The sequence below is a fragment of the Phoxinus phoxinus genome, assembly GCF_949152265.1.
Source record: "Phoxinus phoxinus genome assembly, chromosome: 10".
NCBI lineage: Eukaryota > Metazoa > Chordata > Actinopteri > Cypriniformes > Leuciscidae > Phoxinus > Phoxinus phoxinus.
Window position 1 is genome coordinate 12900779 of NC_136885.1, and position 11908 is coordinate 12912686.

General features: G+C 37.3%; 1 protein-coding gene across 1 annotated transcript; it reads right to left on the bottom strand.

Moving 5' to 3' along the window:
- Positions 1–1786: 1786 nt before the first annotated feature.
- On the bottom strand, positions 1787–11222 carry mrs2 (magnesium transporter MRS2). The gene is made up of 10 exons (XM_079627163.1): positions 10537–11222; positions 10214–10250; positions 9193–9305; positions 8829–9002; positions 8068–8198; positions 6325–6441; positions 6013–6165; positions 4041–4158; positions 2317–2430; positions 1787–2227 (listed from the first exon to the last, which is right to left on the bottom strand). The coding sequence occupies exons 1-10, from the start codon at positions 10816–10818 to the stop codon at positions 2156–2158; spliced, it is 1311 nt and encodes a 436-aa protein (XP_079483289.1). The 5' UTR covers positions 10819–11222; the 3' UTR covers positions 1787–2155.
- Between the last annotated feature and the right edge of the window lie 686 nt (positions 11223–11908).

Below are 11908 nucleotides of genomic sequence, written 5' to 3' on the forward strand. Positions count from 1 at the left end.
GAGAGAGAGAGAGAGAGAGGGGGGGGGGGGGGGGAGGATTTTCGCGTCACACTTGACTAATAGGACTTGTACCAGACTGACATGTCTCAACAACATAATTTTGTCGTAATTTCCGGAAAAAAACGTGTCTTTGTGCAGCTCACTCACTGGGATTTGAGACAGACTTCAGCAAAAATGGAAAATTAGCTGTGCTTGGTAACTGGTCCAGCTGACTTACAAATGGCATGATGTACTACCCAACAATGGCATGTTGTTGCTGGACCATGAGGCTTTACCAGGTTGTCCTTTTTTACTTCAATGAGGATTCATTTGTACAAGACAATATAGCGTATAAAGCTCTCTTATCTGATTGGCTATGCCCCTCTGCTAATTATGTTGTAATAAAAATAAACTCAAAACTATTATGTAAGTTTAACGTTGTACAGCCTAATTTAAAAAACTTTTATTTATCATTTTAATTAGGATTATGTTAATATAACTGAAAGTAAAGAACTTTGACTTTTTGGGGCCATGTTTTGCTGAGGCCCCCTAGTAAACAACTAGAAACCATCTAACATCTTACATAAATGATGTACTGTAAATCAAAAATTCAATTAATAAGCCATTACAGGCAGTGCTACAAGTTTAATACAATTTACAGCTTATCATTTTTATTATTGTTTAGTGTTTTTTTGCGTGTAACAGCTGTTGCTGTAATCACATGGTGCTCAGCCGCCACTGTCATTAACAAAGATACAAAATGGCAAAGATTCTGAAATCTTCTTTGAAGGAGATCCTAAATTAATTATGTTTTACAGTAGTAACAATAACAGTCCTATTGTATTTTAGCTCAAACTATGAGCTAAAACTTCATCAAACTTAAACTTAATCTTTCAGCCAAACACAATCTGAGTTATATTAAAATATCCTGGCTCTTCCCAGCTTTATAATGGGAGTGAAAAGTAACTTAGATTTTGAAGCCCAAAAAAAGCACATACATGCATCATAAAAGTAATCCATACAGCTCCAGGGGGGTAATAAAGGCCTTCTTAAGTGAAGCGAAGTTTTTATTAGAAAAATATCCATATTTATAACTTTATAAACTATAATCACTGGATTCCGGTAACGGCCGTACGCAAGCCGAGGTCCAGCCGAAGAGTGAACTCTGATTTTTAAAATGTGTTTTTAATGTAACCTTGGTCAGTTCAAGCATAATTTATAGAATTTGATATTTATTTTAAAGAATTAAAGAGCAGGTCAAAAACTGGTCAAGGTTATTGTAGGAATTAGAACATCATTTGTAATAAGTAATGCAATACTTTTCAGAGAGTAATTAGTAAAGTAGCCTACACTGCTGAAGGTAATATTAGCTAGTAGCTAATTCATGACTTTTTAGAGTAACTTACCCAACATTGGTTATTTCTAAGAAAATGTAATAAAATCCTTTTAAAACACGTTTCATATTTTACTGTAGATTGTATTATTTTCATAAGGCTGAAACCATTTAAATTAGTAAGATAATGTTTGTAATATCACCGTCTAAGACATACAACCAATCTGAGTGAATATTTTCTGAGTGGGAGTTTGTCTCCTCCTGCTGTTCTGCTCGATATAAGCACACAAAATACAAGCACACTTTACATAATGCATTATACACTACTTTTATTGAGCACTTATGCAAATAGAGGTTCAGAGCATTTTAATTAGAGATCAAAATTTGAATAATGTATACACGAGTGCTTTAGTGCTGCAAAAACATCAGATTTTTTATTCTAAATGCCTAAAATAAAGAACACACAACAAATACAAGTTTTTAATGTTTTATTAAAGTTATATATTCATAAACATCTGTTTTTCAATGGGTAACTACGGATTCTGAGTTAGTGGCAGATCATTTTGCTTTTTTGAAAGTATGTCAGATACTTTGCAGTCAATAAAAGATATCGGATCATTATGTCATTAAAATATTCACAACAATAAATAGAGAGATTATCCCAAAATATACTGCAAGACAAATGTCACGTAGCAAGATAAAAACTGTCTACATGATACCACATAGGACCTGAATAGTTAAATGTGAGGTGAGCAAGTCATGATATTGAAAAATACAGCATATCATTTGGAGATACAGAGAAGGAGGGGGGGGGGATATATTGAAAGCGCAGCAGTCACACTATCATCTAATTCCAGGTTTAACGTCTGTTCCTTTTAAGGTGCCAATATGGTTTTTCCTCCAAACAGGGGGAATCTGTGAAAAGACACACACATTTTTTTACAATCGTCACTATAAAGTTGTAGAGCTGTTGCAAAGTAAACATGGCGTGCTGTATTACGCACAGGAGGTGGAGAGCTGGGTTCTAAGTGTCGGCCCAGGAAAGAGAGAAGTCTTCTCCAGATTAGTCCACTGCCCAGGAACATGAGCCCGGTCACTAACCAAAACACACGTGGGTCCTACGCACAAACACACACACACACAAATCAGTGTGGGTCGATAAACAACATGTTCTCAGTCAGACAGAGAGTCTCAGCCTCAGACACAAAATTGGAAAGACTTCGGGATTTGAAGTCGTCATCTGATTGGTTCAATTCTACAGTATTTCCAGGAAACTGCTAAACATTCTTTAAACTAAGCCATTGTGTTGACAACTGACAATGAGTGCTTACAAGCATCAATTAAATACTGGACTTTCAAAAGTATGTTAAATATGTGAAGTCTGCGATGTAGACTCTTTTAAAAGTGTCCAAGAGTTTTAACAAGCAACATGAGCGCCCACGTACACTGTCAACACTACATCCCACTACATTTGATAAGAACAGTGGATAAAACATGTCGAAAGCATACTGTTTGTGTTTAATCCAGGGTCTGATTATTAATAAATAAATAAAAAAAACAGTCATGGCTGTGTTTTTCTTCTGAAAACATCATTGCCTGCCTATTGCCATTGACTGATACACTGCCCTCTGGTGGACAGAACATATACAACTTAAGTTTGATACCAATATAGGTCTTACTGAAGGCATTTAATGGTAAAAATATTATTAATAAATATTTGAATATATTCAAATATTAATAAACAAACAGCCAGGGGCCGGAGGGTGTCAGGTTCGGGGACCACACGATTTCGTCTCTGCTCTTTGCGGATGATGTTGTTGTGTTGGCCCCTTCAGACCAGGACCTTCAGCATGCACTGGGACGGTTTGCAGCCGAGTGTGAAGCGGCTGGGATGAGAATCAGCACCTCCAAATCCGAGGCCATGGTCCTCAGTCGGAAAAGGGTGGCTTGCTCACTTCAGGTTGGTGGAGAGTTCCTGCCTCAAGTGGAGGAGTTCAAGTATCTCGGGGTCTTGTTCACGAGTGAGGGAAGGATGGAACGGGAGATTGACAGACGGATCAGTGCAGCTTCTGCAGTAATGCGGTCGTTGTACCGGTCTGTCGTGGTGAAGAAAGAGCTGAGCCGCAAGGCGAAGCTCTCGATTTACCGGTCAATCTACGTTCCTACTCTCACCTATGGTCATGAGCTTTGGGTCATGACCGAAAGAACAAGATCCCGGATACAGGCGGCCGAAATGAGCTTTCTCCGCAGAGTGGCTGGGCGATCCCTTAGAGATAGGGTGAGGAGCTCGGTCACTCGGGAGGAGCTCAGAGTAGAGCTGCTGCTCCTCCACATCGAGAGGGGTCAGCTGAGGTGGCTCGGGCATCTGTTCCGGATGCCTCCTGAACGCCTTCCTGGGAAGGTGTTCAGGGCACGTCCCACCGGGAGGAGACCCCGGGGAAGACCTAGGACACGCTGGAGAGACTATGTCTCCCGGCTGGCCTGGGAACGCCTCGGTGTCCCCCCGGAAGAGCTGGAGGAAGTGTCTAGGGAGAGGGAAGTCTGGGTGTCTCTGCTTAGACTGCTGCCCCCGCGACCCGGCCCCGGATAAGCGGAAGAAGATGGATGGATGGATGGATGGATAATAAACAAACTTCGAATATGATTTTTGGGCAAAAGTCAAAGCCCTACACTAAAGTAAAACGGTACACAGTAATAAAACTGTAAACTGTAGAAAAACGGTACCAACCTCTTCAAAGGAAGATTCTAAATTCATTCCAAAAGCCACACCCATCAGACCAAATAAGGAGAGGGAGAAGGTTCCCATGGTGAGCTGGAGGTTCAGGCGCATCATGACATTCCGATGGCTAAAGACAATTTAAGGCAAGACACCACGAGTGAATATGGTAACTAATCGATATCACCATACTTCTTCCAGTTGATAAATCACAGTACATTAAAACAAATGTTTTGTATTAAAAATTTTCTATATGTTATAATTGACCGTTCGCAAAAGCCACGCCCCTTAGTTATTGTTACTACGCCCGTCAAACAATTGAGAACCATAGCCATGGCTGGGTTGAGATCCATACATTAAGTGATTGGTTTTGGAGTAATGCAGCAGACATATCCTCCAGGGCACGACAGAAAGTATAGACAGAATAGCGCACGGGAGCACATGCACAAAACAGTTTTGTAAAATTATATATCAATCATTTTTATTTGATCATATATCATTTTACAAAACTGTTTTGCGCATGTGCTCCCGCGCGCGCTATTTCAGTCACAACACTGCAACCAGAGGACGCGCTAAAACCATCAACTCTCGATGCTGTTCTCTTCATTCATAACTTGTAGCCGACTGATAAGGATATATTTGTGTAAATAGTTGTGCAACTGCGCAAACTTTGTTTTGAAGTTTAATGTTTGAGTTCCAGAGGAATTTGTGACTGTGCACCTGTTAAACCTCATCAAAGTTTCGTAATTAGTAAGTCCGTGCTTTTTCTCTTTTTTTTTCCTCTCGTTTGCTGACTGATGAGGGGGCCGCAGTGCCGTAGTGAAACGGTGTTTGTACATGTAGCCTATTTTTTAATAATAGTTGCAAGCAATCATAAAATACAGCAAGTTTTAAGCCTGTGCAGACCTCACTGCCATAGGCGCATCATTGCACTATCTTGCTGAAATCGGAATGTTTGACGGAGGTCCTCCTCCTTAGTTACAGTTGCTGAGCTAGGATTGGACGAGAACCGTTAGAGGGCGGGGTTTTGCGAACGGTCAATTAAATATGCAAATAAGGCTTTATTTAATTAAGCATGCAATAATTTGAATACATTCTTCAGAATCTGAATATTGGATAAAGCCAGGATAAAAATTCTGGTTTCATTTTGTTGACATATTACAGTTAAAGGTTTTTACAGTGGGAATTCTGGATATCTTTTTTTATCACTCCATTAAACACAAAAACTACTATAAACAACAAGAAGACAATAACATGTTGACCCTGTTTTTAGGAATAAAATGTTATATAAATCAGGTGAAATAGTTTGGTATGTGCAAGAGCTGCTGAAGAGGAGATTTCTGGAAGAAAATAGCCTTTAAAAGACATGAATTGTAGTGAAATCTACAGACACAAATAGATAAAGTGTAATAAAATTAACATTAAAATGCATATTTTGGATGTTCTCTTTCTACTAGTCAGAAAGAAGACAAGTTTTAGAAGAAAAATAGCCCAAAACTGAGCAGTGCCTGAAATTTCACTGTACCATACGTCTTTCAATTTGTAATGAATTTCTTGAATAAATGTCACAATTACAGTAGGGCTATAGATAACAGTTATGATGTTTGTGGCTTTAAAGCATAATTTTATAAATATAAATAAACATGGCGTTACATGACTGGATAGTGTCGAATTCCAGAGCTTATGCTGACATATTCACATCACTGTGATCAGATGCTTTCCTGAAACCGGTTGATTTCTTACCGCTGTCATTTTTGTTGTATGTTTATTTTGTTATTGAGAGGAAAGCGAGCAAGTTCATTAACAGTATAGCGCTGTGAAGGTATTTCAATCTTCAGAAAGGGGCTCTCCGCTCCAGAGGAAATATTCCTCACATGCTCTGACTGTGACATGTACAGTATCTTGATGTGTATTGCATCATGAGGTACAGCCCCAGAGCAGTTAAAAAAAGCCATTATAGAAGATGCGGTTGCCGCTGGTTTACCTATCCAGGTTAATGAAGATAACGCTTTCAGAGTCATCGATGAGGTCTTTCATCTCTCTGGCTTTGTTGCCAAGCTCCTCTGCTTGCATGAAGTAATTCTCCAGCAGTAACTCCATCTCTTCAGCGTGATCTATACCCAGACTACTCTCCTCACTGGCTCCATGTGAACACATACACACACACACAAAAACAGGCACACCAGCAGATAAAAGACCCACACAATAATTATCAGATATTTACACTGACACCAAGCATATTTGTGTACATGTAAATGTGTTGCTATGAAGTTGAATTCTGTGATGCGTCACCTACAACACTTGCGGGTCGCTCCACTTGGTGACACAGAGTTCATCTATCAGTTCATCCTCATCCAGGATTTTTAGCAGACTCTCTTTAAACATCCTAATGTCCGTCTCTAGCTCTGAAAGGCTGCAGGGAGATAAAAAGTCCCTCAAAGAAAATGATAGATCGTGCTACTTCAAAGCTTCCGCTCTAAAAGAAACACTGCAATGACTTTTAAATCATTTTCTACCACACAGAGAACACATTGCCTAATAATAATGAGATGTGGGCTAGATATGTCATTTTATGAGGTTCACTTTATAACATAGCTAGATCGGTCAGATATGGTTTGATGATGAACCATGATACAAATTCCTGATGGTTAGTATTGCCATTTTATATTTGAATTATCATAAAACACATATTTGATTATTTCATCATTAAAGGTAGTAGGGTAAGAGATTTGTTCCAGATTTTTTTTTTTTTGTTATGTTGGTTTAAAGTCTCTTCAAATCCTGACAGCAATCACTAACTTAAGTGGTCTAAATGTATTTATGTATACATCTTGCAGAACCTGCAAAATGTTCATTACTTTAACAAAATAAGAAGGATCATAAAAAATGCAAGTCATTTTTTATTTAGTACTGCCCTGATTAAGATATTTGACATAAAATGTTTATTTATATATAGTCCACAAGACAAAAAAAAATAAAAAATAGCTAAATGTATACAAATGACCCCGTTTTAAAGTTTGCATACCCTTGATCGTGATATGAAATTTTCATACCGTCTCATCTCTACTTTAAGGGCTCCCTGTGGTTTTCCAATGCTTGATGGTTTAAAACAGTATATATCATTTAACCAATCAAATTATTATTTTTATTTTACAGCAAAATTGTAAAATATTTCTTGTCTAGTTCAATATTATTATTACATAATAACCACAATTATAATTTTTTAGTCATACTGAATGAATTGGTTCTTATAAAGAGTACACCCGACTGTCAATACCCAAATTTTCCCCCAAGTATCTCAGTGTTAAAAGCCTGTTAAATTATGATTATTTTCTATGCAGATGTACTCCCCTACAAAACAACCCCAACCATTCTAGTGCAAACTGTTCTTTCCCAATTGGAAAATGTATGTATTCATGTTTGTTTTTTTCATATCGCAATATCCATCAAAGAAAAACTAAATTCCACCATGTCATTTTTTTCCAACATCGTGCAGCCCTATTTAGATAATATCAGAGATTGTTCAATATCAGACACTTTTTATTGACCCTAGTGATGAGCAAAACTACATATTTTCAAAACTGACAAGACAACTTGGAAGCTCCTAATTAGGCTTTAATACCACAAAACTATCAAAGACGTAAGCACAAACACAGCAAGCATTCTCCTTTAAACCACCACCCAACAAAAAAAAATATTACAGATACAAAAACAAGAAAAAAAATCTAGAAAAACTCACTAGGGGACATAACTAACAACCTAATCCCCTGACGGTCGAGTGGACTATCCTGACTCATCCCTAATTAACACAAGAAAAACACAACAAAACAATCATTTTATAACTCTGGATAAGCTTAATAGCAATTACCCTTCAAATGATGTTATAGCGATCTTTCATTAAGATGGGCTAATAAGAAAGTAAGGTTCTTAATTGTGTAGTTGAATGCCTCTTGCATTTGGGAACATAATGTTCTAAACACAACAGCATGGCTAGGGAAAGGCTTTTAGTGCAGCTTGTTGATGAAGTTAATGAACTCACCTCTTGCTATTAAGCAGGAGCAAATGGAGTTTGCTTCGGTCGGCAGAGAGGAGCTTTGGGTCGACCAACGACTCCAGACAATCCAGAACCTGAGGCTGGACTTCATTCAGTCGCATCTGCAGCAAATTCACCTGTGCCCAAACACATGCTTACCCATATAAACATGCAACAACACATGATTACACATACAAACAATTAAGTAGACACAGAGACCAAGAACAAAAACACAGACAAAGATCAGACTGTGGTACGAAATAACTCCACACTAGCCATGATGATCACCAGATATCATAAACTCAGACATATCTATCCTTATGATACATAGAAATTATCACAATATTTTTAAATGTTTTTTTTAAAGTCAATTACACTCACCAAAGCTGCATTTATTTAATCAAAAATACAGTTAATTTTTTTCTATCAGCCATTACTTCAGTCACACAATCCTTCAGAAATCAGTCTAATGTTGTCATTTAGTGTGAATCATTATTCACAATATTGAAAACAGATTTTTTTTGTGCAAACCATGTTTTTTTTACAGAATTCTTAGATGAACATAATGTTCAAAAGAACAGCATTTATTTGAAAAATAAATATTTTGCCCCTTTTGATCAATTTAACACATCCTTTCTGAACAAAAGTATTAATTTCTTTATTAATAGTATTAATTTTCTTTTCTTTTTTAAACCTTATCGAGCCCAAAATTTTGAACGGTAGTGTATATACAGTTATTTATTTAAAAAATAACTTTAAACACTCACCCTGTGTTGCAGAATGGCTTCCAGAGCTCTGAACTCAAAGGGCAGGGAGTAAGTAGCCAAATTTCCATCTCCCGCCAACTGTGGCCCAAGATCTAACACCAGCCATTTCTCCAGGCCAAGACCACGGAAATCCAGCACCAGTAAACACTCCGGGGTGACCACTGCCTTCATGGACTACACATTAAAAAAGGAGAAAAAACAAAACTTTTTATAATTAAAAAATATATATATTGAATTTTCAAAGTTAAATGAGTTTTTTATCTTTAGAATATTAATTGTATGTGGTAAGTTTAAGATAAAGATCATCTTTTGTGTTTATGAAACAATCTTCGGAAGCCCCGAGTGTGATGACGTGTGTCCATACCTCCATGCGTATGATGATGGCATTGTTCCTGGCCGTTATACTTGTTAAGTGCTGGAATCTCAGATCTCTCGCCTGCAAACTAAGCTCCTGATACAATTCAGTCTTCTTCTTTTCTAGAGAACAGAATAAGACCCAGATCCATTGATAAAAAATCTAACATGGCAAATTGTGGCCATAAAACACTAATGAACTAAATTAAGGACAGGAGGATTTTCTCTCTCTCTCTCTCTCTCTCTCTCTCTCTCTCTCTCTCTCTCTCTCTCTCTCGTGAATTAATTGAATGTTAAATCAGATTAAAACAGGGTTGATAATACATTTATTTAAAAACATTATTTAACATACCTAAAAATTAACAGATTGAAACAGGTAGTTGATAATAAACCAGATTAATTACAAAATACACAATTTAACATAAATAAAATATTATGAAGAAAAAAAAAATGGAAAAAAAAAAGTATCCCAAAAGCAAACATTCAAGATGCATAATATGTGGGGAAGTCTAGTGGAGGCATTGTATTTTAAAGAATTTCTCCATAAACTGTAATACTATTTCCTTGTTTTAATGATAATAAGCATTAAGGACTTCTCTTTATTATGAAATAAGATAAATTTAAGTTGAATTTTGCACAATTTTGTTTGTGAAGACAGTATTTTCCATGAAAGTTCACAGCTTTTGTGTGTGTAAGAGAACATATCTTTCAAATATAACTTTTCAGTACATGCATTGCACTGTAATACATTTCTCCATAAAATGTAATATTTCTTATATATATATATATATATAAGCATTAAAGACTTTTGAAGTGACTCACTGTTTCCGGTAAAAAAAAAAAAAAAAAACATTTTGTATTTTCCATGGAAAATATAGAAGTTGACAACAACATACTGCATCTTGCTTTAATTTGAGTAAGGTATATCTTTCAAATATAACTTGTATTTAGCATGTTTTGGGTCAAATGAAAAGGAACTAACATCATACCAAAATCTGGAACAGTAAGTTTGTGAAAAGCATCCAACTCACCAAATGATGTCACACTCCCATCACGGGCAAATTTCATCTGTTGAATGAGAACGCAAATTAGTAAGAGTCAATGACCTACTCCTAATCATAATGGCCCGGTTTCACAGACAGGGCTTAGATTAAACCAGGATTAAGCCTTAGCTCTGTTAGGGAATTTAAGTGGCTCTTAAGATTTTGACACGTATTTTAAGATGTGTCAGTGCTAGTTGCTTTCAGCTCAAACATGCATGTTAGTCTGGAACTAGCTTAAGCCTCCTCTCTCTGTGAAACCGAGGGATACAGTGTTTGATTAAAACTAAAAGATGCACAAATGTTTGTCTTACCACAACAAACACTGGAGCAACACTAGACAGGGCTGCCTGGGATGCATCTGTGGCTCTTTGTCGACAGGAGAAGTCTGGCAACAGAAATACATGTTTTCCTCGTGTTGTGCTACAGGGTCCCTGAGCTCTCCGCAGAAGAGTGCTGGGATGTGTCCGTCCACACGCTGCTGTAAGAGGGCGTTTGAAAGATGATCTTGAGCACTTCACGGATCTCCATGTCCAGCATTTCATCGACACTTGCCTGAGACTCTCTCGACACACAGACCTCAAACATGGCTCCATATTTTAAAACACTTGAGTTAAAAGTCCATTTTACCCCGACACCCAAGTGAGGTTACTGTGCGAAATGACACACTTGCTTTGGTCTTAACGGTACTATAAGTTATAGTATAACTCCATTGGAACCGGTTATAAAAAGGAAGAAAGAAACCTCCTGGTTTTATGTATTTATCTGCCCTGCTAACTCGCATCCGCAGGTATATCCGCTTTACTATTATATCGTAATGTATTTGGAATACGAACACATAAATGCAGGAATAGTTCAGCGAGTTGCTGACTTTATCAACAGTGTCTGAGCGGCATGTTTTCGGAAACTGTTGATGACGTGAGGGATGCATAGTGCACGCGCTCGCTGTCGCTCCAATCATAGACATGACATGTCTATGGCTCCAATGGTCGGCAGCTATGGGCAGTGACGTCACGCATGAAGCCGTTAAAGAGATAGTTACTAGAAAATTGAAATGCTCTCATCATTTACACACCCTTATGTTGGTCCAAACATTGTATGAGTTCCTTTGTTCTGTTGAACACAAAAGAAGATATTTTAAAGACTATTGGTAACCAGACTTCCATTGTTTTGTTTTTTCCTACTATGGAGGTCAACGGGTGCCGTCAAATATTTTTATTTTTATTTATTTAGAATTATGTTGCTGCAAATATTATATTAAATACGGTCTGTTGTATATTATTATACACAGGTTTCTTGTATACAAACAATTCCGGATGCGCGCGCATCCAAGAGGCAAGACCGCTATATGTTATGCCGAGTTCTGTAAAAGAACATTGTAATTAACGTAGATTTCGCATTGTTTGTAAATTCTTGTTGACTCAATAATAAACTGCAATTTCAGAGTTGAATCTGTTTGCTTGTGTTTCATTTGCATATTAATATAACATTATGTAAAAAGTTAGTTAGTTGACTAGTATGAAATTGTCCAACTAAGTTTGCGAATCATAAAAACCTGACATACCCTATGCATTTAGGTTAGTTTACAGCAAAACAGCTCCACTTCATCTCCGCTTCTGCTAGATATAGCCGTAAAGACTGTTGCTTTCTGCCTCTTAGATGCGCGCGCATCTACGTGATGACGTT